At 52.7% G+C, this 25,244-nt stretch overlaps 10 protein-coding genes across 10 annotated transcripts; 5 read left to right on the forward strand and 5 right to left on the reverse strand.

The window, feature by feature from the left end:
• Positions 1-198: 198 nt before the first annotated feature.
• Positions 199-845, reverse strand: UCRPA7_7684 (hypothetical protein; the record flags this gene model as incomplete). The annotated part of the gene is made up of 2 exons (XM_007920208.1): positions 199-253; positions 316-845. The coding sequence occupies 2 exons, from the start codon at positions 843-845 to the stop codon at positions 199-201; spliced, it is 585 nt and encodes a 194-aa protein (XP_007918399.1).
• A 569-nt stretch (positions 846-1,414) lies between these two features.
• Positions 1,415-2,732, reverse strand: UCRPA7_7685 (putative ran gtpase activating protein 1 protein; the record flags this gene model as incomplete). Its single annotated transcript, XM_007920209.1, has 2 exons — positions 1,415-2,485; positions 2,541-2,732. 2 exons carry the CDS (start codon positions 2,730-2,732, stop codon positions 1,415-1,417), a joined length of 1,263 nt encoding a protein of 420 aa, XP_007918400.1.
• A 513-nt stretch (positions 2,733-3,245) lies between these two features.
• UCRPA7_7686 (putative zinc finger protein) lies at positions 3,246-4,389 on the forward strand (the record flags this gene model as incomplete). Its single annotated transcript, XM_007920210.1, has 2 exons — positions 3,246-3,753; positions 3,806-4,389. 2 exons carry the CDS (start codon positions 3,246-3,248, stop codon positions 4,387-4,389), a joined length of 1,092 nt encoding a protein of 363 aa, XP_007918401.1.
• Positions 4,390-4,727: 338 nt separating this feature from the next.
• UCRPA7_7687 (hypothetical protein) lies at positions 4,728-5,426 on the reverse strand (the record flags this gene model as incomplete). Its single annotated transcript, XM_007920211.1, has 4 exons — positions 4,728-5,017; positions 5,075-5,179; positions 5,243-5,360; positions 5,421-5,426. 4 exons carry the CDS (start codon positions 5,424-5,426, stop codon positions 4,728-4,730), a joined length of 519 nt encoding a protein of 172 aa, XP_007918402.1.
• Positions 5,427-7,127: 1,701 nt separating this feature from the next.
• UCRPA7_7688 (putative iron only hydrogenase large subunit domain-containing protein) lies at positions 7,128-7,754 on the forward strand (the record flags this gene model as incomplete). The annotated part of the gene is made up of 1 exon (XM_007920212.1): positions 7,128-7,754. The coding sequence occupies one exon, from the start codon at positions 7,128-7,130 to the stop codon at positions 7,752-7,754; it is 627 nt and encodes a 208-aa protein (XP_007918403.1).
• A 336-nt stretch (positions 7,755-8,090) lies between these two features.
• On the reverse strand, positions 8,091-8,665 carry UCRPA7_7689 (hypothetical protein; the record flags this gene model as incomplete). The annotated part of the gene is made up of 3 exons (XM_007920213.1): positions 8,091-8,130; positions 8,181-8,435; positions 8,496-8,665. 3 exons carry the CDS (start codon positions 8,663-8,665, stop codon positions 8,091-8,093), a joined length of 465 nt encoding a protein of 154 aa, XP_007918404.1.
• Positions 8,666-9,468: 803 nt separating this feature from the next.
• Positions 9,469-11,698, forward strand: UCRPA7_7690 (putative argininosuccinate synthase protein; the record flags this gene model as incomplete). Its single annotated transcript, XM_007920214.1, has 13 exons — positions 9,469-9,493; positions 9,577-9,655; positions 9,799-9,816; positions 9,867-9,951; positions 10,010-10,128; positions 10,183-10,742; positions 10,795-10,826; positions 10,907-10,969; positions 11,129-11,243; positions 11,297-11,339; positions 11,390-11,473; positions 11,531-11,577; positions 11,634-11,698. The coding sequence occupies 13 exons, from the start codon at positions 9,469-9,471 to the stop codon at positions 11,696-11,698; spliced, it is 1,335 nt and encodes a 444-aa protein (XP_007918405.1).
• Positions 11,699-12,207: 509 nt separating this feature from the next.
• UCRPA7_7691 (hypothetical protein) lies at positions 12,208-12,657 on the forward strand (the record flags this gene model as incomplete). Its single annotated transcript, XM_007920215.1, has 2 exons — positions 12,208-12,475; positions 12,536-12,657. 2 exons carry the CDS (start codon positions 12,208-12,210, stop codon positions 12,655-12,657), a joined length of 390 nt encoding a protein of 129 aa, XP_007918406.1.
• A 7,218-nt stretch (positions 12,658-19,875) lies between these two features.
• On the forward strand, positions 19,876-21,500 carry UCRPA7_7692 (putative serine threonine-protein kinase sck1 protein; the record flags this gene model as incomplete). The annotated part of the gene is made up of 2 exons (XM_007920216.1): positions 19,876-19,997; positions 20,054-21,500. The coding sequence occupies 2 exons, from the start codon at positions 19,876-19,878 to the stop codon at positions 21,498-21,500; spliced, it is 1,569 nt and encodes a 522-aa protein (XP_007918407.1).
• A 2,216-nt stretch (positions 21,501-23,716) lies between these two features.
• Positions 23,717-24,499, reverse strand: UCRPA7_7693 (putative atp synthase h chain protein; the record flags this gene model as incomplete). The annotated part of the gene is made up of 3 exons (XM_007920217.1): positions 23,717-23,991; positions 24,299-24,392; positions 24,473-24,499. 3 exons carry the CDS (start codon positions 24,497-24,499, stop codon positions 23,717-23,719), a joined length of 396 nt encoding a protein of 131 aa, XP_007918408.1.
• Positions 24,500-25,244: the final 745 nt, after the last annotated feature.

Genomic DNA, 25,244 nt, shown 5'->3' on the forward strand with positions numbered 1-25,244 from the left:
AAATCGTGTACACGATTTCAGAGATGACTGCAAGATGCAGTTGCCAACAGAGTCCTTGTAGCATCTTTCTCGTGAACAAAACTCCTCCCTTCGTCATTTTCTCGTAAGAACACCCCGTTCAATAAACATATAAGCTAGTAGTCCCAGCCCTGTCGAGCGGGTCTTGTCCACTAACAACTGGCATGAGACATCTCATTCTTAGTTGGACTTCTTCTCCCTGGCTTCCCTCTTTTCCGCCACGTTGACAAGAGGTCTAGTCTTCCGTTAGAGACAAATGGCTTTCGCCCAACCACCTTGAACATTGGTAGGACTTACACTGCCGCCGTGAGAGGCTTCTTCTCGTGCCCGTGATACGTTCCCGCAGGCTCCTGCTCTTTGTTCTCAAAGAGCATCTGAATGGTCGGCATCAGCGCGAAGGCGCCCAGCAAGACCGCGAAAGCCACGCCCGTGTTGAGGTCTGTCTCGAAGAGCCAGTCTCCGTGGCCCTCTTCGTACAAGACGCACGCTGTCACGAACTCGGCAGCCACCATGAAAGCCAGCCCCATGCCTCCAATGGCTAACCTGAACGCAGGCACGCGCGGGATTTCATAGTGGACTATGGTGTAGCGCGCCCAGAGGCTTGACAAGACCAGCATGAAGGGGATGAGGGCCAGCTCAGACTGCGGAGTGGTGAGATGCGTGACGGGCATCCATTGCTTGTACGCTAGATACGATAGGAGAGTTCCGGAAGCAAATGTGACCAGGAAGTAGATGAAGCCTAGCCGAACAATAAAGAACGCAAGGGCAATATCCCAGAGAATTTCTATTACCGACTCGGTTGTTTCGAATAATACAAAATTCGGCATATTCGGTAGTAGTGCTCTGCTATGCGATGCAGGATTGATGTTCAAGTTGTGGTCTTAGTGTGTATTCAATTGATGTATTGTATGCTCAAAGCAGATACCAAAGCCACCAGAGTATATTTACGTTCCTTCTGTCACTTATATGTTTGCTATTCCGTGGTCACGCGGCTAGTATCGCGATTCAGTGGTGATGCTCCAGGCGCCTCATTTGTGGGGGAGAGGTGGTGTGATTGTCAGAGCACAAAGTCTGGGGAGATGCCGGCCAACCCCAACGAACCATAATGCACAGCAAACCTGCCCACATATTGGCCTGTCCCTTTATCTGGTGACACCGTACTTGGCGGTGCTGTCAAGTGCTGCTAGTTCAATCAGCTGAGAATACGTGCATTGCTTCGTACCTCGGAAGTTCGAAGCGGCCTTCACGGGACCATCCGCACTGGAGCTTGCGACAGACTTGAGCTTGGGGAAGTGAATGTATTGGGGGTATCGTCTACATGTTTTAGGGCTGATTGTCTGAAGTTCTATCCGTCGTAGATGTTGGTCGGTATTTCTGCCATGGGGTGTACTCGACCTTAGATCCCGGTCTTCTCGAGCTTCTTGGCCAAGTCATCCACGGCCTGGTCCTTTTCCTGGATGACCGGCTCCTCCTGTGCCTCCTCGGCCTCCTTTACAAGCTTCTCAGCACGCTCTTCTGGTTCGACGTCCTGATCCTCATCCTCGTCTTCCTCTTCCTCCTCATCAGAGTCCTCCTCCTCGAGATCGCTAAGGCTGTCCAGACCCCACTCATCTTCAAGGACAACATCGCCGCCGAACTTCTCTTTACGTTCCTCTAAGAGCTCTTGTAGCAGAATTATACCCTCATCCTCCTCTGTGAACTTGTTGCCGTTGAGCTCAATCTTCTTGAGAGCAGGTAGTGCCTCCTTTGCCGCCTTGGCGAGTGCCTCCACACCCTTTGAGGTGATGTCGTTGTATTGCAGACGAAGAATCTCCAGGCTCTTATTTTGGCCCTTGGACAGAGCCTCTCCCAACAGTACTCCACCCTTTGCGCTCAAAAGCGAGTCGCCGATGCCCAACTCCTTAAGCTGAGACCAGCTTGGTGCTACCTTTGCCAAAGCCCGAGCGCCGAGGAGGGTGAAGGTGTTGTCTTGAAGATCCAGAACCTTGAGCTCGGAAGCATGGCTGAGACCCTCGCTCAAGAGATGTGAGATGCCCTCCTGACGGATACCGTTCTGAACCATCTTGACCTCCTTGACCTTGTTGTGTAGGCTGAACGTTTTTGCCCAGGCAGTCATGCTGCCGTTCTCGAGACGATTGCGACCGCAGATGACGGTCTCGAGGTATGGGACATCCTTGCCCTCATTGCGCGCAGCCTCCTTCTTCGAATGAAGCTCTGAGAGCGAGTCGGCAATGAGGATGCCAGCATGGGGACCAAGGCCGTTGTTGTTCAGGTAGAGGTGCTGAAGAGGTACATGTGCAGCCAGAAAGGCGACGAGAGGAGCTTGGGTGTTCAAGCCAAAGGCGTTATCGTTAAGATTAATAGTTCGTAGGTTTGGTAGGTTCAGGATAGATGTGAGCAGGGAAGATAGAGCTTCGGGGATTTCGTTGAGAAGTCGACCTGTGAAAATGTCGGCGAGATTGGCAACCTTTATTCTTGGTCAATATCGTCGGCCCGCAGTCGACATGCTGAGGCATACATACCTGGAGTGATTTCTTTGTAGCAAGGACCTCACCAAGGAGCTTGCATGCTCCTATGCCCAACGTGTTTCCCAGTAGTCTGACCTCCTCCACATCGTCCATCGCTCGAAGCTCAGCAATATGAGGCTCGAGGTCCGCGGCGGTGTCGAGCTTCAAGCCCTTTCCCTCCAGGGAAAAGACCTTGGTTGGAGCCATATTGCGAGTGACAGAGCAAAATACTATTATAACAGAGCCTTGATATGCACAAGTGCGTGAAGTTGCCTGTGGGAAGCGGACAGTTGCAGATGCAGTGTATCACAGGCCTGGAAGAAATGTTGTGGTTTTGGGGGGGCAATGGCGGGGTGATAAACAAAAGCCTAACTCAGAGCACTATTAATTTTAGTTAGGTAGATCGGACACCTGGTGGTCCGAGCTCGCGACAATCGCTTTTTCTAGACCTGACCATGCAACCTCCCTGACTTTAACGCGCCAGCTCGAGTGAGGCGAGGCACCATTTTCTGATCTGTTGTCCTATTCATCATTAGAATCCGCATACAACACGCGACGGCGCCTTCATCGGCATATTTTGTGTGCTGGCCATTCATCAAGTAATTTCTCGTCTCCGAAGTTTATCCTGATTCCAGCCGCAATCTCCGTTTGAATAGCGACAAACGAATCTCGAAGACCGGCAATATCTGCAGGTCAATAAGCCTACGAGATTCCTTCACAATGGCGAGGCGCGACTCCCCGCCGGACTCCCCTTTGTCATCAATGGCATCCTCAGATGCCGAGGTCTACGATGATGATGTCCAAGAAGACGTCGAAGAGACAGAGCTGCCCCCGGCGAAGCGACTAAAACTCGGTGGTGGTTCTACGGCTTCGTCAGCCATTGTCGCAGAGCCAGATCCCGAGCCGGATCCGCTCGAGGGAATCGATGTATCTTCCGACTCTTCGGGCGACATTCCCAGCTCCCCGATCAACGTGCGACTCGAGGAGGACGACTTTCAGGAGCAGGTGACGGTCTGCGCATGGGAGGGATGCAAGGCTGGTGATTTGAAGAACATGGACAAACTTGTCGAACACATTCATAATGACCATATCGAGGGCCGACAAAAGAAGTACACGTGTGAATGGATTGGCTGCAACCGGAAAAGCATGCCACATGCTAGCGGATACGCATTGAAGGCGCATATGAGAAGCCATACAAGGGAGAAGCCGTTCTACTGCTATCTACCGGGTAAGACCAAGTAAAGAACACATTTGTGCAACGCAGCTGACAAGAATTATAGAATGCGACCGCGCCTTCACGCGTTCCGATGCCCTCGCGAAGCATATGCGAACTGTTCACGAGACAGAAGCGCTCCGACCATCAGACCCAGTACCAAAAAGCATGCAGGCCGGCGGCGGACCAGCGGGCAAGTCTGCGAAACTTAAGATCATTATCAAGACGCCGCAGTCGCACGCGGCCGGTCAGGACGATGCCATAGACGATGGGTCAAATGCGGATGATATTGCGGACCTCTTCACTCCTCTCACTGAAGAGCAGGGCTTTACTGCGAAGGAGATTGCCTTGCCTCTTGAGCAACTCCACTCTCTGTGTAGGCGGCAGGTGCGGTGGGCAGAGAAAGATGGCGAGGAGCTCAAGAAGCAGTGCAAGAAGTGGGAGGATGTGTACAAGAAGGCATGGTTGGAAAAGGAGGTGCTATTGGATCAGGTCATCAAGAGCGAGATGGACTGGTATGGCCGGAGGAGGCAAGTGCTCTCTGGAGTGGCCGATGTCGTTGTGAACGGCGCTGGAAGCGCAGACGAGGCAACCGTTACTGTTGAGAACGGGGGCGTCGAGGCTGAGAAGGAGATCGAGGTTGAGGACTAAATATTTTCTGGTCGAGGCGAGAGGTCTCATTGAGACTTTGATCTCTCAAGTGTATAGATGGAAACAAAATGTGAGCGACAAGCCACGAGGACTGAGACCACGGCGTTCCGGATTCGATACTTCCCTAGGGCTGGCTAATGCTGGAAGCTAAATGTAAAACTTTAGAATTATGAATTGTCACTTTTCGATATTACTATTTTACAGGGGTTTTATCTCCTCGGCGGGTTTGAGTCTTGCCTCAGTAGAGCTGAGCAGTAAGAAGAATTCACGTTCCGCGCTCAAGTCCACCGCCGCCTCACAACCTGCAGCTCTATGTTTTGACCGACTCGCAGCCCGAACTACAGGCCCTTTGCCTTCTTCCGCTTCTCTGCTTCTGAATTGCCGAAGGGGAAACCACTTGTGCGCTTGTCCGCGCCGGTTCTCCTGCTGATATGTCCCTTGTCGGAACCGAACATGAGCACCCAGAGTCCGAAGGCAGCGAACACGCCACTGCCGACTGCACCAAAGACGTAGCCAGCTTGGCCGGTGACGTTGAACCTGGCATAACTGTAGAACGCCTCAAATGCGTGATACAAGGTAGATATGAGAATCACGGCGTTGGCGTATGGCGACACCGCGTCAGATGGCGCTGGAAGAGGATGTCAGTCAGGTGTTGCCGAACAATCAATCAAGGAGCGAGACTTACTGTCAACGAGAGAGGTGAGCGGCAGCGCTCCTGACAGAACCACTACAAGAAGTCCAACTGCAAGCTGAGACAATCCCAACGAGCGAGCAAAGTACTGCTCCACAGCTAAAAGACGGGAATCAGTTTCTGGGTGCGAAGTAGTACAACCATGACAATCAGACAACGAACCATTAGCATGCTGGTAGTCTGGCGTGAGCAAAGAGGAAATGAAGGTTGGCCATAGTAGGAGAGGCGTCGCCTGGACTGTCATCCAAGCTGCAGTTCCGAAAGCATAGGCAGATACGGCCTTCGATCGACCTTGTCAGTTCATATCAAGAGACACCCACTTTGGAGGGCCTTGACTTACGTCCATGGTTCCTGAGTATTTGGTGGCTCGGTGAATATTAATACAAGTATAATGAGGGCTCAGGGCTTATGGCCGTCTGATCGAGTAAAAGATTAATATATGATTTATAGTGTAGCAAGAGTGTCCTTTCTAGAGTGAAATAGCTGAAAGCTACTGAAGCTGGCAGTTGAGGCTGGTGTTGCTAAGACACTGTAACGACGTCATGCAGCTGGGGGGTAAATGATTGGCCAAGGGTCCCCAGAAGTCCCGAGCAGCGACGGGGGTCTGCCGCCACCCGCCAGAAGCCGATCTCGCTGTGAAATGTCTAATCCACTAAGAAAGTCGCAAAGTCGAATTTCAAAGCAACCAACTAGAAGAACATATGCGCATCTCCGGACTGGTCAGGCAAACTCCCTCAAGCCCACACAACGTCCGCCCCCTCCCCTTCGACACTGTCTTGATATACTACGTGCCGTTCTACATTGAGTGCATGGTAAAAATCGTTCTCTTTTACCTGGAGCAAACGCCCCGACTCGTGCCCCGCGCCGAGTGTCTTGAAACAGACGAACAACACATCCTCATATCGACAACCGCTGCCGAGGCAGACGACTCGAGCCACTCGCGATGAGCGCCATTCTCTCTGCCGACGATTTGAACGACTTCATAAGTCCTGGTGTCGCGTGCATCAAGCCAGTCGAGACACTCCCCAGCGCGCCGCCGCAGGACTCATCTCTAGAACATGAAGTCGTCCTCGATGGCCAACAACCTACAAACGCGGGCCCTGCCCAAATATCCCTGACAGACTGCCTTGCCTGCTCAGGCTGTGTCACCTCTGCTGAAGCCGTTCTCGTCAGTCTTCAAAGCCACAGCGAAGTCATCAACGTGCTGGATTCGGCCCCAGCCTTGCGAGTCACCGGTCCGGATGCGAATGGCAGGTTTGGCGTGGAGGGTTTAGAAGATCCGGCGCGGAAGCTCCTCGTTGCTAGTGTAGCACCCCAAACTAGAGCTAGCCTCGCTGCAGCTTGTGGAAATGGAGTCACAGAACGTCAAGCCGGATACATGATTGACAGGCTATTCAGGGGACATGAGGGTCTTAGAGCAAGTGGCAGGTGGGGGAATGGGTTCACATGGGTAGTAGATACCAACGTTGCCCGGGAGGCGTGTCTTGTGCTCGGCGCAGATGAAGTGACGAATGCAGCGTCATCACGACCGAAACCAATTTTGACATCGTCATGTCCGGGTTGGGTATGCTATGCGGAGAAGACACATCCATATGTCCTGCCCCATCTGTCGAAAGTCAAGTCACCACAAGCTCTGATGGGCACGCTGCTGAAGACAACTCTCAGTCGTCAGCTGGGGATTCCACCAGACAGGATATGGCATCTCGCTGTGATGCCATGCTTCGACAAGAAATTAGAGGCAAGCCGTGAGGAGTTGACAGACGCTGTCTGGGCAGGAAGCGGCATGCCGGGACGAGGAGCCCGAGATGTTGATTGCGTTATCACAAGCAAAGAGATCCTCATGCTCACAGAATCCAGAGGGATTGATTTCTTCAATCTACCCAAGGCGCGGTTACTGCAACCGCAAGATCAATTCCCCGACCCCGTCCTTCAAAGATTCCTCTTCCCTTCAAGCAAAACCCATGCTCAGTCTCTTGCCGCAGGCACGTCTGGCGGCAACCTCCATTTCATTCTCCAGGATGTTGTGTCACGGCATCCCGGCTCGCAGATGCAGGCAGTCAGGGGTAAGAATGCAGACGTCGTCGAATATACAGTCACTTCTGCTGCAGGGGAGCCGATATTCAAGGCTGCCAAATATTACGGCTTCCGAAATATACAAAATCTGGTTCGCCGCCTCAAACCTGCACGGCCGTCGCGGATGCCCGGCGGGAAGGCATTTGGCACCGCTAGGAAGCCGGCTGGCAAAGCGGGAGGCCTCGAATATGGCTACGTCGAGGTAATGGCATGCCCTGGAGGCTGCACGAACGGCGGTGGCCAGATCAAGGTTGACGACCAAATAATATTGGATCGAAAAGGCATCTCTGGCAAGCCTGGTCCGTTGGAGCAGAAGCAGTGGCTTGCGGAGGTGGATGAGGCATATTTCTCAGCAGATGACTCGGATGCCGAAAATGGGCATGGTTCCGAGATCAACAGTGCTGAGACCGACTTAGTCGACGGCATTTCTCCTTCATATATTCGAGATACCCTGCTGCATTGGGCGAGGACAACCGGTATAGACCTGGACAGATTGGTGTACACGAGCTATCGTGAAGTAGTCAGTGATGTTGGAAAGGACAAGACTACCGACACCGAGAGAGTAGTCCAGCTAGCCGGAAAGATCGGCGGAGGATGGTAGATAGATTGCAAAGTAGATAAAATCGATCAACCTTCCTTGGCACCTCGCCGAGCGAAACCAAAACCTCCACGGCCACTCGAGTCGGGTCCCCTCGGTCCACGAATGATTTGATCTTCATCCCGTGGTGTGCTGGGTCGAGCGGGTGAGCCATTCCCGCCGCCTCGCTTTGGTAACGAGAAGCCGGGCTTTGGCGAGCAATCAGGATCATACAATTCCCTTGGACTGCTGGTTGCCTGTGGATTCGCCGGCCGCCGCGTTTGACTATCATGACGGCTGTGGCTATCATTCCGATGACCTCCGCGGCCGCGTCCCTTTCCTCTTTGATTCGGACGACGCTCATTCTGCGGCGGCGTGACGTTGCCAGGCGTGGAGTTGCCTGAAGAGGTAGCTGATTCGCCGAAGATCTTCGCTCGCGCCTCTTCGTACCGCCGCTGCTTTTCCTCCAGCTCTTTCTGCTGGCGCATGCGGATCTCCTCTGGTGTAGGCTGGTTCTTTTTAGCCTCGTCGTCGTCGTCCTTGTCGTCCTCGATAGTCAATTGCTCTAACCCTGTCACCGGGTCTCGTTTTGCTATCATGCGCGGCGCAGGTTTCCGGCTCAGGACTTTCATGGCGGGCTTAAAGGTCGTCGCAAGCGGCACGTTGTTGCTGGTGGAGACATAATGAAACTCCTCAGGGGCGTCACTAGAGACGGTGAGCAGAATTGCGATTTGAGATGTCGTGTCTTCGACTGCTGTAACTTACGCTGCTTGCCAGAGCTTTCTGTTAGATTCTGCATGCTGTGCAAGGCGCTCTGCCTTTGTCAGAGATGCCTGCTGTGTAGGAGCGGGCTCCTCGTTCTGCTCCTCTGCCTTGTCAGCCTGAGTCTCCCAGTCATCCTCCCAGGCGTCTGGGATGCTAGCTCCCTTGGGCATCTTGAACTGTGAGGATGTCGGTTCCAAGAGACCTGAAAACCGGTTTCGTCATGTATATAGCGCGCAGATGGCAAGATAGGATGAGAAATTAAGAAGAGAAGACGAGCGTCGATGTTGGAATATTTACCTGTATGCCCGACTTTGAAGGTTAGCAGTTACTGACAGCGCAACTCCTCATGCCAAAATACTTGTAAAGTGGATTAATTGCTGGGCACGGGCCAGCTTCCCGACGCTTGCCCGAACGACGAGTGAGCTGAACTGAGGTTAGCGCAGCTTTTACCGCTATTACCACAACGTATTGGATGAGGTCCATCAATGAGTGATAGCTTATCGGAAACCCTGCCAGCTGCAGGTGTGCCCCTCCAAATGGAAGCACTGAAAATTCTTGACCCCACCAAACCCGATAGCAGCGGGCAGCTGTCAGGGCATTTCACCTACACCGATCTCGCAGGCGAACCTTGTGCTGATAGGATTTTTTTTCCACAAGTGCTCATATGCGAAGTGCGAAATCTCTATCAGACCACAAGATCAGGTTAGTACTGCTTTCTCCCAAATCGTTCTACTCTCGTAACTGTGGAGAAGCCGGGTCAATTGGCTTTTCTAGACTCCCGCATCATACTTCCAGGTCCCTGGTCCGCTTTTTTTTCTTAAGCTGGGGCTATCTCTGACTACACTACCTACCTGACCTCTGACTCTTATTCTACTTTTCTACCTCCCATAAACCAACTCTACTCACACGACCTCTTCCAGAGCTCATTGGTATCCAATTGAACTTCGACCATAGCACGAATTGAATTGCCAACATGTCGAAAGGAAAAGTTTGCCTTGGTAAGTGTTCTTCAGACCCCTATCGTCATCTGAAGAGGAGCACTGGGAGTTCAAGCGAGACTTGACTCTGCGCTTGCAACCAGCTGGACAAACGAACCTCACTTCCCTGGTCGCCGTTCTTCTGAACTACACGCTGACTTATATGTTCTGCAGCCTACTCCGGTATGTTTCGGAACACTGTTTAGATGGTAATCCTCTGGAAAGCTAACCCGTGGCTCATCTCAAAGGTGGTCTGGACACCTCGACAAGTAAGTTTGGCAACTCTCGCCTGTGTGTCAAGACAACATGACTGACCCTTGCAATAGTTCTGAAATGGCTTCTGGGTATGTTGCTCCTCTCCATACGCTCTGGGCTCGACCATCTACCAGCTCAGTACCACCTACGAACCCTCGACTAATGGCGATTGCGATGCAGAGCAGGGATATGAGGTCGTTTGCTTCCTGGCCAACGTCGGTCAGGTAAGGATCTTCGATGTTCTGAGACCAACAGCACGGACAGGCGCTCACAATATCTTAGGAAGAAGACTGGAAGGCAATAGAGGAGAAGGCGCTCAAGGTCGGCGCCAGCAAGATGGTCATTCTTGACCTTCGTCGTGAGTTCGTCGACGAGCTGTGCTTCAGGGCCATCCAGTGCAAGTGAGTACAGCCACACTGGTCTAATCTGGGACATTAGTTGTTAAATCATAATAGTGCCATCTACGAGGGCCGCTATCTCTTGGGTACCAGTCTGGCCCGTCCAGTCATTGCCAGGGCCCAGATGAAGGTCGCAGAGCAAGAGGGATGCCAGTTCGTCAGCCACGGCTGCACCGGTAAGGGCAACGACCAAGTCCGCTTCGAGCTCGCTTTCTACACCATCAATCCCGATATCAAGGTGATCGCTCCGTGGAGGGATCCTACCTTCTTCAAGCAGTTCGCCGGCCGCAATGACCTGCTAGACTACGCCGAGAAGCACAACATCCCCGTCACATCTACTAAGGCTAAGCCGTACAGTATGGATGCCAACCTTGCGCATTGCTCTTATGAGGCCGGTATGCTCGAGGACCCCGACCAGTCTCCGCCGACCGATATGTGGACTATGACCGACGACCCTATTAACGCCCCAAACACCCCCGAGGACATCACTCTTCACTTCGAGAAGGGTATTCCTGTGAAGCTGGATCTCCTTAAAGAGGGCAAGTCCATCACTGGGAGCCTGGAGATCTTCACCAAGCTCAACGAAATTGGCAAGATTCACGGCATTGGCCGAATTGGTATGTGTTAGTCGATGATGTGGGCACTCCATCGTGGGCTGACTCTGAACAGATATCGTCGAGAACCGATTCATTGGACTGAAGGTTTGTTGCACTTTATTTGACAGACCATCCTGCAGAATAATAAAACGTCTTAATTGGACACCGAGACTAATTGAATATAGTCCCGAGGATGCTACGATTCTCCTGCGATGACCATTCTTCGATTGGCGCACATGGACCTTGAGGTAAGACACTTCTGGGGTCCATTCTCACCCCTTTTAGCCATATTTCAAGTTATGGATATAAAGACACGATTCCAAGCTAGACGGTTACTCCCGAAACATTTCTATTCAGACTTTCCTACTCTTCCACTGTTCTTAGAAAGCAATTCTGACGACATCTAGGGCCTTGTGATGGACCAGTCCATGCGATCAATGCGTGACCAGTTTGTGTCCCACGAGTGGGCCAAACTCCTTTACAATGGAATGTACTTCTCGCCCGAGCGCGAGTGGCTTGACAGTATGTCTATTCAGAATGAATTTCAGTGGAAATTCGAGCTAACGTATGTCTAGCCTGCCTGGTTGCCGCCCAGACACATATCAACGGCACCGTCCGGTAGGCGATCCTACAAGCTAATGAAACGATATGCTCTAACAAAGATGTAGTCTTCGTGCCTACAAGGGCAACGCCTATGTCCTCGGACGAAGCTCAGAGACCGAGAAGCTCTACAGCGCCGAAGAGGCTTCCATGTCAGTCCTCCTTCTTTTGAGATACTTCGTCATAAATAATCACTGACACTCCTGTAGGGACACATTGGAGAACTTTAGCCCCGAGGATACCACTGGCTTTATTGGTGAGTAGTTGGATTGAAAACATATTGAATAAATGGCAAGGCTGACACATGTCCAGGCATTGTTTCCATCCGCCTTAAGAAGTATGGCCTCCAGAAGCGTGCGGAGGGTGGCTTCAACTAAGGCAGTGGTGGGTGGAATGAGGTCTTGTCTTTGCTTTCTGGTTGTGATTTCGGAAGGGGCTTTTAAAATTTCCTGAGGTAGACAAATGACATAGACACTTCACAGTCCTCAAGCAGAGGGTTTCCCGTGAACATGTTTGAAGCCGTTGTAATTCATGAACTAGCAAGTCTTATATGCGCTCACATTGAATGCTTCTGGTTCAGTTATACCTACCTAGATATCCACCGTAGGGAAGGTGACACATGCCCTGCTGCCACTGCCTAATACCGCCGTTCCAGCGCCTCGGAGCCACTAAACATGTTCTGCTGTGGGGTCAAGGTACGCTAAGGTCGGTACCTAACGCCCAGCTAAGCCAACCGGGGACGTGGGGAAGGTCGCTGTACGAAGATGACATCTTCCGACCCTACCGCCCACTCAAGCAAATACAACCACCATAAGCAGACATTCCTTTTTAGAGACTGAGCGGATCTAGATCCTCTACCTCCTTTTCTGCTCATTTCTCCTCTATCATGAACGAAATCGTCATGGCAGACTCGCAGCCTCCCGTACAGGTTTCGACGCCGCAGAGCCAGCCGGCAACCCAGCCGCCGAGCAGCACCACGCCCGATGTCGCGATGGGCTCCGTCGCCCCTATCCAGCAGCAACAGCAGCACCAGACGAGGGTCCAGTTTGCTACCGGACATGGCCAGCAGCCTCACGCGCCATGGGATAATAGGAAGTGGCGTGATGAGTACGAGCTCGCCCGGGCCAAGCTCTCAGACCAGACCTTCAACATCGGTAGGACAAGTCTCCTCTCACCTTGACATCGGGCAGGGTCACTGACATCTACCCGTCAAGGCAACTACCCTGACCCGCTTCTGCCGAGAGAGCCGCTGAAGCAGCCGAAGGGCTCGGAGGAGGCAGAGCAGCGCCTGAGGGAGCTGATGGCCAAGATTGAGGGACGCCCGACGGGTGCCTGAGTTACGGCCACGGCTCTGCGACACTTCTAGATTGGCAGGTGCGGTGATGTCCGGTTTGGGAAGAGGTGTGAGATGCCACCATGTTGAGGCGTTGGAATTTGAGAGCTGGGGCATGGTTCTGGACGGTCGGCGGAGTTTTGGGAGTTATGGCAGCATAGGGTTGACAATCTGGCTCATTGCTTCGTGGTCAGACAGAGTTTCTCATAGCAACTCGGCTATTACAAACTTGAGCCAATGGGTGATACGTGCTGTGCGAGTGATATTCTGGATGCCATGAAGATCAAGATATGGTTCGTTGTGAGTCTGCGCGAAGCTCAAGACTGGCAATACTCTCAAAGTTTGTGGCAGTGTCAGCGTCTCTTGTTCAGACTACTCATTGCTACTTTAACATTTCTATCAGAATTCTATGGCTACTGTAATATTGTTCACAGCAACGGTAATTGCTGTCGTCTAATCTGCTCATCCTGGGGTGTGAACATGAATTGGTATGATACGTATCCTTGTCAAAAAAACCTGATTTTAGCCATCATGAAGCGTTCTTCTGGAAACCCTTGCGGACGTTATTTTCGGACTTCTGAGACACGAAAGGAGTAAAGTGGTAGCGAATTGGCAGCCTACAACCCCGAAAGCAGATGAAGTTTCCTACCGTCTTTGGGGCTCAACCAATCTGTCTCTGTCGCACCAAGTTTTGGATCGACGGCATAGCATGGCATAGCACGGGCACATAAGCAAGATGGCTCAGAAGAGCCGTGGAAAGCCGGGGTGCCTCCCTCCACCAGAATGTTCGATAGATTAGGAGGGCACTATAACGAAGATCTGCTTTCCCGGGACAAGACAGCATGTACATGGCACGTTCGGTAACGGCTTTCCGAAGGCTGAATGAGAATGGGATGGAGGGAAAAAGCTCCGTCTCGAGGCAGAACGGGACCGCGGGTCCATCGGTTCGGGACGCGCTGGCAGGGGGAGTCCCGTTCGTCACATGGCAAAGTCGTATTTGCGCATTCAGGCTTTTGAGGGAGAGCGGCAGGTATTTCACATGAAGACGGCGTGGCTTTGGGATAATTGTTACTGTGATAACTGGTACATGTAATCCCTCCCTCACAAGTTGAAGACGGGTATCTTGCTGGCTATACTTGCACCGTTTCTAAGTTCCCTGGATGTAGATTGCCCGCCTAGAGTGGGTTTCATTGCCGCCTGCAGATTGCGAGGAACCCTAACTTGAGTGACTTGCATGAAAGATGACATCTAGCAGCGTATTCTGTCCAACCTCAGCTCGTCAAAAGAGACATTGATGCGAGATGGATGTCGGGAGGGTGCCTCAACCGTTGTGGAGGGTCACAGCGACCGCTGGAGGTGGCCTAATTGTTGAGAACCCCTCCAGAAACCCCCACGACTCTCTGCCGCGGCATGTAGTCAAGGACGGCCACAGTTCACGATGCCGGTGAAAAGTGAAGTAGCACTTGAGGGATGTATCATCGAAGTCAAGGTAGAGAGAGTGTTGTAGCTTACGTCAGCATCTGGAGGCTGCTCTCCTCTTAGTCTTATCGGTGGTGCACGCAGCTTTGGAGCACAAAGAGTGAGACATGTTTTAACCGCCACCCAAAGGAAAGAAGATTATCCATGTAAGCCCATGTTCACTAGGATATGGCTTGGGCCTTACCTGCGTAACTCCTATAGACCGTGTCGCTATTGATTTGGCGGGCATGGGCGGCGAGCTGAAACTCTGAACAAGGACAGTATCTGGTTAACTATAGGGCGCTCTCGTAAGGGGAGAGCGGAATAGGATTCGTCTTGCATACCCGTCTCAGTGTTGAAGGTAGCTTGAGTGATAACGAGAGCTGCTCTTCCTCAGTACAAGGGGCGAAGAGATGCAGCAGAGATCGCTTCGGACCAGACGAGCTGCAGCCACGGGGCATCTCCCGTCATGCAGCTGACATGCTCGAGGCTCGCAGCCGAGATCCCATTTTGGGGGACGCTATCGACCACGTTACACAAATGGGAAGCCAGGGCGTCAGATTGAGACCCTGACAGGACGAGAGAGGAAGCTGGATTAGCTAACATATCGAAAGTCGTTGGGCCACAGAAACCGCCGTCAGCGCAGATTTGAGCGCCGACAAGGGCAGGCTTGTGCAAGGCGGTTCTACAAGTCGCAGGAGACGGAGACGCAAAATTGTGATGGGATCTACCTGAGTTATCTTAGAGTCGCAGCCCCTGTCACAACCCAGTCTCTGCCCGTCCATTGGTGGTATTGCTTCTGGAAACTGATATCGCAGGAGGCATGCGGCCCGAGACCAAAATAGACTCGTTATGTGTTGTTGGCAACAAGCTACTTCAGAAGACGAAGGGGAATGCAGACAGGCCCATCTACCAGGCCGATCTCTTCTCTGATGACTCTTTCAGTGCTTTGGCAAACTTGTCGGCGGCTCCCCAACAGTTCAGTCCAAACAATTGTTGGCCGTACTTCACTTGAGAAGCCAAGCCTTCATCGGGTACTTTTTCCCATATCCGTGCGAAGTCGAGATATCAGTCTGACATCACGGTCCCGGTGGTGAAGTTACCCGGCTCGCGGTGCTGCATCATAACACCACCCGGTGAGATACGCAACCCTTCATTATGTGACGCTCTCGGTGAGATGATCTCTTGATGGCACACAAACCTAGCCTATGGTTCTGTAACGCTAACGATGTTGCTTGGCTGTAGCCCGCACAACATCCCAGAACCCAGACTTAGATCTTCCTTGCCTGATACTGTGAGGTCTAGACGGGCCGGTGGTAGTTTGTCGCTTGGACTGGTCAGGCCCGGGCCTATCTCGTTGAGCTTATCCGACGCGAATGATGGACTGACTGGCTCGTTACACGGAATGAAAGTTGCGAGAGGCAAGCCTGTCTTGTCTATCGTATCCGACCCGGAGTCGACGGCACTCACCTGCTTGTCTGCCTTAGCTCATCCAATTCACATTTCGGGGTTCTGGCCACCCGCTGATGCTGATTAAGAGACCTCGCCTCGCCTGGCTTCGCCTTATACGCCCACCTACCTACGTGCCTAAGTACTGTACCTGTATGCTAGGTAGTACCTACTAAGCTAAGCGTCTCACCTCGCCTTTCGGCCGTTCGCCTGCCTGCCTCAGCCCGCCAATTCTCCTTGCTTCCTTCGCCGGAAAAAGAGGAAATACCTATGGTAGGAGCCAGGTCTTTATTTTTGCCTCTTACCTTAGCTGAGACGACCCCGGATTCCATCGAACGGACGCTTCCCGCCCTGTCAGACCTATGGGAAAGGACGACTGATTAATTAGTGGCGTCTTTACCTCTACCTAGGTACGACCCCTACCGGCCTTGGACCGCTGGGCACCAGAAGCAGAATCACCATTGCTCAGCTCGCAGCTCCGGCGGCGACTAACACAAACCTTCTGCCCGAAATCTGCCGCTAGTGACAGGCGCAGGCCTCTGGGAAAGTTGGACATTGGCTCGACCCTTTTGGGGCGCCCGAGAGCAGCAGCGTGAGGGTGGAGCGCTCCATTGCTCGCTACAGCCGAGTCGCCCCTCTCCCAGCACGCCAATCTCGAATCAATCGTCAATTATTGCCCTACTGACCTCACCTCACCTCACCTACCGCTTATCCGCTGCCACTGGTGCCCTGCTTGTGCTCTGCTGGTGCTGGTGCTGGTGCTGGTGGTGCTGCCTTTAGTGCTGGCGCTGGTACGCACTCTCCCACTGGGGGACTGAGGGACTGAGGGACTGACTCCATCCGCCCATCAACTTGCCTTGCTTTACCTACTTTACTCACTCACTCACTCTAATCAATCATCACCTCACCTTCCCTACTTCACCCTCTTCTCAACGACAACAACAACACCAACAAGAGCGTTGTAAATTCGCTCTCCGTTCCTCCACCGCGCGCACGTCGCGAGCCAAGTCAGTCAGCCTGTCTTGGCCGCTATCTACTACCGAATCCCCGATAGCCCTGGCATTTGTGCCTCGCAGCGCTCCAGCCCGAAGAGCAACAGCAACAATGTCAGGCGCAACCGACTCCGCAGCAGGCGGCGGCGGCGGCGGCGGCTTTGACCTGCTTCGGAGAGCCACTCAAGCGATGATGTCAAGGTATGTGTACTGTCATTCTGTCTGTTATTCTTCACCTTGGCCCTCATATCAACCACTGGAGCGTTACTATTTTGTTCTTGCTTTGGGAAATACGGAGAGATGTTCGTCTAAGTTATCAGTTTCCCATTTCATTTATCCTCGGCTTCGGCATGCTTCCCAGAACGCCTGCACAAGTTTAGCCACCACGATGCCGCCCAAGTTTCCCCGTCTATTTCCCCGTGCATCTATCTATCAATCTGCCTTCCGCCCCTCCCTTCAAGTGTCCCCCTCCAGCAAGCAGCGGACAAGGCATCTCTGCGTGGCCGGACGGCGAGCGAGTAGCAAGCTGGCTGGCTGGCTGGCTGGCTGGCTGGCTGGCTGGCCGCTTCTCCATGGTCTACGTTGGGAGATCGACCCCCTACTTTCTCCGAAGACCGTGGCGAGCAAGAAAGACGCGATGACCTGGGAGCTGGGAGGGAGCTGCTAAACCGGCAGCATTCGAAATGCAATGCCCAATGGGTGGATGGCGGGGTTCTCTCCTCGCCCTTCTTGGCCCCTCCTACCTGCCATTGTCCACTCTGGATGCCTTACAATTCCCTGCAGTGCAGTGCAGTGCAGGTATGAATTCGAGGTGGAAGGGCGCTTTCGGCGATGATGCCTTAGCTCTTCATCTTTGCCCTTCCCTGCCCCATCCATGCACTACGAGGCATGCCCTCGATCCCCGGGCGGCGTATTGTGCTGCTGCATGGTATGCACATTCGCAGTACATGCATACAAGCACCCCTCCTCCCTCTCATCACCAACAAGCATCTGCATCACCTTCGTCATCGTCCCCGTCGTCCGTTACCCGTCATGAAAGAGCGTGAGCGAACCGGCTCGTCTTCGAGTCAGTATCACTCTAGTGCCAAACCAATACGCCGTTCCCCCGCCACCTGAATCACAATGGCAATACCTGAGTGAGTGAGTTAGCACGCACAGGCGCGTAACGCACGCACTCAGCACGCACACATGGAGCTGGGAAGCCCCAGTCGTCGTCCTACCGGAACCCCTCCCATGAAGCTGTGGTCGAGCGTAGCTGCAGCAGCTTGCGTCTATGGCGCGTCAATAATTGGCTTGCACATGCCAAATACCAGCGGCCGGGCCCAAGACCCAATTCTGGCTCTAGCTCTAGTGAGCTCATCCATCCATCCACCCTACCTAGGTATCCATGTGTGCAAGTACGTACCGCACCGTACCGTACCTTTCTGTACCGTCCTACAACGTAGCCATACAGATGTACTGTGCTGTACTGTTCTGTTCTGTTCTGTTCTGTGCCCTGCAGTGCAGTCCACCTCAGTGCGGTTCCAGTGCGGTAATGGTGCGGCAACGGATGCTGCTCGCAGTTGCCAATCGAGGCTTATCGACAATTGGGATGCCCTGACTCGCTGGCTGCCCTGCGCGAGCTGTCCCGATAGCTCTGTTGTTCCGTTCACCCCCCTTCCCTTCTCCAATTCTGAGTGGCTTGCCCCTCCTCCGAACCGCTCCCCCTACGCCCAAGAAAAACACCTCCCCCACCGTCCGCTCTCGTCAAGCACATGGCCCGCATCAGGGATGCTGTGGTGTGCTCGGAGCGAAAAAATTCTCAGATTGATTTGAGTCTTTTCTCTCTCAGACGCAGCAGACATAGGAGCCGCGTTTTGCTTCATAGCTACCGTTGTTAAGCCCCTTTCGCGCCTTCGTCCATGTAACCGTATCGTTCCTGGTTTGCTGCTTGCAAGCATACAGACAGACGGTCTCGCCGGCGTTGAAATTTCTCCGGTGTCTCCCGTTGGCCCTTCGTCATAGACGACATAGCCGCACCCCTCCCCTCTGGCTAGCTTAGCAATCCTTGCCCCATATTCCACACGGAGCCATCATGAGCTAGCATTTTAAACCCCATCTGTCCACACATCTCTGTTTCCCGCTCTTTGCCGATGCTCTTCTTTCGACGTCGTTGATACCCTCTCTCTTCTTTCCTTCTTCAAGGACTCTCATCATGACCGGGGTTGTTGACGAGCGCAGCAGGACTGCCGCGGCAGACGACGATGCCAATGATCACATCGGCTTCGAGACGCCCCGCTCCGGCGTGGCAACACCACAACCAGACCTTCACGACAAGCGATTGCCGGGCATAATGAGCTATTTTGGTCAGGTTCGTCCAGCCTCTCTTCAGCGTCTGTTGTCGGGCACCTTCTCTGCGACTGGACAAGCTGCGGCTGCGCCCTCCCCTGCAACCCCTCTAGACGAGGAGCCACGTCACAATACCTCCCCATCACACTTGCCTGTGAGCCCCGTAGAGCCGGCTTCTCGCAGCCCGTCTGAAGATGAAGGACCACCTCTCCTACCACATGAGAAGGTGGCGTTGCCTCCAGAGAAACCGCTGCCGGGAAGTGACAAACTCCACCCATACCCAACCCCTCCCGCATCACAGCGCTCCTCCCTCCGAGGTGTGAACATGAGCGAGGCCAGTGGTGACCAAGAGAGCCGAGGAGCTCGTGCACCCTCACCTCGGCCGAGTCCCCATCAGAAGAGCATATCAGATGTACCAAATCTGAAGGCGCGGCGCGCCACCCTGCTCGCCCCCCTGACAAAAGTTGCTGTTACGCAATCCAATGTTCACGCTCGTCACTTCTCAAACCCAGGGAGCCGCAAGGCTTCCACTACCCCAAGCTCCCCGATCTGTTCACATGCGTCCCGAGACGACGATGCTTCTGCTTCTGAAGATCGTTTTGCTTCCATTCATCAGCTCAAGAAGCTAACAAGTGTGGTGGCGTCAAAGAGTGGTCAAAATACCCCTACCCGATCGCTGTCTACCGCCCAACCACCTCAAGTCGAAAAACAGAGCCTGTCGCGCAGGCAGAGCAGTGCGGAGGGCAGTGGCACTCAAACTCCGACACCAGCCGGAACAGTGCCTGCTGCTAAGGGCAAGCTCACCATCAAGATTACTGAAGCTAAAGGCTTGAGAAAGAGCCGATCCCCATATGTTGTTGTGGTCTTCCAGCGTAGCGAGTTGATCTCCGGGGGCCCTAGGTTCGTCGAGGACGAGGATGAGGCGTCTGTAACTAATGCTGCAATGGGAGGAGTTCCGATCCAGCGTCAAGCCAGCGACTCTGGCCGTCCGCCAATGGCGATCCCGATGCGGAGCCGGCAGAGCAGCAACACAAGCATTGGCGAGTATAACACATTTCGCAACCGTACACAGCGCCGGTCATTCACAAACCCCACATGGGATGCCGAGGCTGCTTTGTAAGTCGCGTGACAAGCTAAATAAATATTCAGGAGATGGTACTAACAGCATCTAGCGATGTTGTTGATTCAGATATGCTCGTGGACGTTTCAGTCTATGATCATGGCCTGAATGGGGAGGAATTTCTAGGACACGTTGACTTCCAGGCCAAGCAGACGGACAGCAATGATCCCGTCAGGGGCTGGTTTGCACTGAAAGGGCATGCTGACACAATGGTTGAAAATGCCCCGACTGGTGAAATATACGTTGAAGCCATTTACCAACGGACCGAGCGAAAGCACTTCGGGCCCGAGGACTTCCAAATCTTACGACTGATTGGCAAAGGCACCTTCGGCCAAGTATACCAAGTACGAAAGAAGGACACGAAGCGGATTTATGCGATGAAGGTCCTCTCGAAGAAGGTTATCGTACAGAAGAAGGAGGTGGCTCACACTGTTGGCGAACGCAATATTCTTGTCCGAACAGCCACATCAGACTCACCATTCATTGTTGGTCTGAAGTTCTCTTTCCAGACGCCATCTGACCTGTATCTGGTTACCGACTACATGTCCGGAGGAGAGCTGTTCTGGCATTTGCAGAAAGAGGGGCGTTTCGATGAAAAGCGTGCCAAATTTTACATTGCTGAACTCATCCTGGCAATTCAACACCTTCACAACAACGACATCGTTTATCGCGATTTGAAACCTGAGAATATTCTCCTGGATGCTAATGGCCATATCGCGCTCTGCGATTTTGGATTGTCGAAGGCCAATCTCACAAAGAACGACACAACCAACACTTTCTGTGGAACCACCGAATACCTGGCACCTGAAGTGCTCCTAGACGAAGCAGGTTACACGAAAATGGTTGACTTTTGGTCTCTTGGTGTGCTGGTTTTCGAGATGTGCTGTGGCTGGAGCCCGTTTTATGCCGAGGACACTCAGCAGATGTACAAGAACATTGCTTTCGGCAAAGTTCGTTTCCCGCGCGACACCTTGTCTGTGGAAGGTCGCAACTTTGTAAAGGGTTTGCTTAATAGGAACCCTAAACATCGACTTGGTGCTACATCCGATGCGGAAGAACTAAAGCGCCACCCTTTCTTCAACGATGTCGACTGGGATGCGTTGTCGAAGAAGCTGATTACCCCTCCGTTCAGACCAAGTCTCAAGTCCGATACCGATGTTTCCTACTTTGACCCCGAGTTCACCAACGCTCTGAACACCAATGGATCTTTGAACGAGAGGGCCGCAGCCTTAGCCAGAGGCTTTGCGACCTCAACACCCCTCTCGCCGTCTGTACAGGCAAATTTCCAGGGCTTTACCTTCGTTGATGAGAGCGCTCTAGATGAGCACATGAAGGACAGGTTCCATGACGAGGACGAAATGGATGTAGACCGAAACAAGGACAATGACTGGGACGACTTGGAAGACATCGATCCGAGGAAGTCAAACCGGATGAGTGGCATCGTTCGCACCACGACTAACGATGAGCACATGTTCGGGAACTCACAATTTGACATGTGAAGGGCCAGATTCACTTTGTCTGATTATCTTAGTTGTGCAACATGTTTCTTCCGTTCTCCTTAGGGGGTTACATAAAAAAGGACCAAACAGACATCCTGTTTATGATTTGATATGACGCATCACGGCATTTGCATTGGGTCGGTTTCCACAATGTGCATTTGGTAATCGGATGCAGCACGGTCAGGGGATCAGGCGTTTGCTGGCAAAGGCAACAAGACCAACACCAACAACAACATCAAGAGGTTGAATGATTTCTTCACAGAATGCTAAATCGACCTGAATCTCCTGGGGAGGGAAAATCAATTGGCTTATTCATAGCCTCATCTTCAACATTTCTTATAGCTTCTCGCACTTGCTCTCCTAGCAGTGCTACGACGCCATCGGGTTCCCTGATGAGTAGGGCTTATAGTACGGGAATTCGCCGCCTGTCGGTGACTGGATGGTATTCATTGCCAGTCGCAGCGAGAGGAAATTGAAGGATTCGGCCCAAAGTTCCAGAGGTTGGGAGTGCCCGGCCAGCATTCCGAGAACGGCAGAATTTTGACGATGATGTTGATGACGTGGATCGATCATGCTAGGCGTGCTTGATGGGGGCTGCTAGGCAGCTTCGTTTGCTAAAAAGGAGGCGGGACAATCAATGTCATGTAATGAGGGCGGATGAGACATCAATCAAGCAAGCATGAAGGGGGCAGATGGTAGCATGTACCTTAACACTTGCTGTGCAAAGCAACACGTAGAGCGATTATGCTTAGTTGTGTGCTGAGATGGAAGATGCTGTGATCCCTCCGTGTGATCTGATAAACGCTTCATCGATGTGATGTTCTCATTGGTACAATAAGACTGATAGGTGAAAACTAGGTAGGTCTTCACAATCTATGATTCGGGATGGAGAGCTACCTTCTTCTGTTGGCTTTTCATCTGGTTTCCAGGCTTCCCAAGCTCCGAGCTCCTCCGAGGAGACCTAGGCTAGTTGTACAGACTGACCATCTACAGCCCCAAATGAATGGGAAGACTGAGTAATCATGCTAGCACTCCCCATGTGTCTCTTGAAGCCCATGGGGCGGCCAATCTGAGCCGTCCCATATGGTCTAGGAAAAGTGTGTTGGCCTGTGTGCAATAGCCGCCGACCTACACCAGGGTCACGCAGGCTGCGAAAGCAAGACTCGACGAGCTGGCTGGACAAAAGTGCTCGCTCGAAGGAGGACATGCCAGGGACCATGGCATGGCTGAGTAGTGATCATGTATGTATAATAGGAGAGCTAATTGCCTACTTTCGCTACTTTTTTTTCTTCTTTTTTTTCCACCACTACTGTGTCTCAGTAATGCAAGAAGTCGACTCCCAGATTCTCATGTCTAGGTTCAGACTCTAAACCTGAGAGATGATGCATCAAAGTTGGAGCTGGCTCGGAGGGCAGGAATTTGGATACTGCGATACTGGACACGGATCCTTTAGTGTGGTCAAGATTCCTGTAAGAGAATAGGGATTAGAGCATTTGCTACCCAGGTGAAGGATAGTGCTCTTGGCTCTGTCCTCTGTCTTCGAGAACGACAGCATGTTCACGGCGTGGCTAGTTCCAGGTAGAGATTCTACCTAGGCTAGCTTCGCGTGTCACAGACAATTATATCTGGGAGACTGATAGCTAGCCATGAATGTGGATGCAGCCAAGCACGAAGTGACCAGTCAAGCGAGTGAGTGGTTTCTTCCTTCTATGTGAGTTGAGCATAGTCTTCTGAAGTGAGTATGGCCAATGATTGTAAGCCGAAAAAGCCGGATGGAGTACTCGAAGTAATGTCAGCGGTCATTTTGTCGAGTTTGATTGACTGCTCACTCCGAAAACACCTCTGGAGCTTTCCCTCTCAGTTTGAGCGATCTCCTACCAGTGTGCTAGAGCTTTGAGCAAGCAATACCTCCCTGCATCAAGTCCACCCCGAGGAGTGTCATTGTCACGTTGGCCAGGGATTCAGTTACGAGGAAGCGTAGGAGCTTTGCAGGTAATGTGTTCGGAGAAGTCTCAATTCCTGACGTCGCACGGGAATATGTTATAACAATGTACACGGATGACTCCTCCACATCTCATCCACTGTCTCCTCGCCCCTCTATACCACCCTCTCGCGTTGCCCAGATCGATCTTCGGACGAACCACATCCAGAAGCCCCCATCAGAACCGCAAGCTCCTTCCACACGTTTATTTTCTTAACTGCGTATCATGTCGAGCTTAGTGGCCGTGGGCGTGGTCATCCTCCTCCTCCTCGACCAGCCAGTCCTCGACGACGGCCGGGGCCGCACCGGCGGCGGCGCCCTCCTGGCCCTCGACCTCGACAGCCATGCTCTCGTACTCCTTCAGCGAGGAGGCCAGGTCCGCCTCCTCGGGCGACTTGGGGGTCTTCGGCACGGAGAAGGTCGCGACCTGGCCGGTGGCGTCGGAGTCCTTGACGGGAGGGGCCTTGTAGGCCTTGAGCTCCTTGAGGTAGAGCTCCTGGACGAAGTCGGCTGTTTGAAAGACAAAGTGTTAGCTCTGCGTCTAAGCTGTATATGTCTGAGCACAATTGCCTCGCGAAACCAATGAAGAGGGTTCGGGGATAGTCGCCGGAATGGGCGCGAAGCGTAAGTTTGGGCGAGCCCGCAATTGGAGAGGAACCGCCTCGCCTCAGAAATTCCTTGTCGATGTTTCCTGAAGCTCGGCAATCCGTCCTACCCATCCGAACTCTCCCCCAATCCCACCACAAAACGCTCCACGCCCGCGCAACTTCCCATCACAATGCTCAATCAACTCGCACCAAGCTCGCAATCGACATACCTCTTCGGGAAACGGTCGGGGCGATGAAGGTTCTCATCTGGACGCCATTGCGGCAGGCGAGCCGGGAAGCGGCGGCGACGGCTCGTCGAGCGCTCTGAAACACAGCAAGTCAGTACGATTGGCAAAGCAAGGCACAATTGTGACGTGGTATGGGTAGAACTTCTGAATACGTACAGCAGCCCTGGTTACTGAGGTGAGCATTTTGGATGATGTGCGGTGCTCAATTGACGCGGGAGGAGGAGAGGAGGTCGTCGGGTGATGGTTTCTGAGGTTAGAGCCGACGTCTGGGGGAGGAAAAAAAGGCTCGTCCATCACCAGCCGAGCGGCCGGCACTCACGTGACTGAGTCGGGACTAGCAGGGATAAATGAGAGCACTACGAAAATGAAGTTTGCGATGGGTGTATTCACGACTCTTCACCCTGAAAGAAGGCAAAGAGGCAATTGAAGACATTTTATTTTCATCTTGCGAAAGTATGTTTCTAGAAGCTGCACCACCTTGGCTGTCTATCTCTAGACCTGTAGGTTTCATTTCATGGCACCATTCATCCCCGAGCAAACAAAAACTCCAAGCCTACCCACTCCAACGCCAGTTTCACACCCATATATATTTGGGAGGAAAGTAAGACCTTGACTGAAATGACACACGTTTCGGCCCAGAGTAAATCCAGCCCTCTATTCTACTACGTCTGTGTATGTTTCCCTTTATTCTCAACTCCTCTCTTGCCGTTCTACGTATGGACGCCTGTCCTTATATGACTCCATTGGGACAGCATCTCCATTGGTAACGGGTGAATTGGGCTCCTTGCTTCTCTTGTAGCCACCGTTGGCTCTGGTTTTCTTGCGTATGGAGACGAGTGTCCCAACAATTGCATAGCCAAGGAATATAACGGCAGAAACAATCGAATATGCAATGATCAGAGAGTTGGAAGCGTCAGCCAGCTGGAGA

This window comes from Phaeoacremonium minimum, assembly GCF_000392275.1.
Source record: "Phaeoacremonium minimum UCRPA7 unplaced genomic scaffold PA7_03_scaffold_541, whole genome shotgun sequence".
Classification (NCBI taxonomy): Eukaryota; Fungi; Ascomycota; class Sordariomycetes; order Togniniales; family Togniniaceae; genus Phaeoacremonium; species Phaeoacremonium minimum.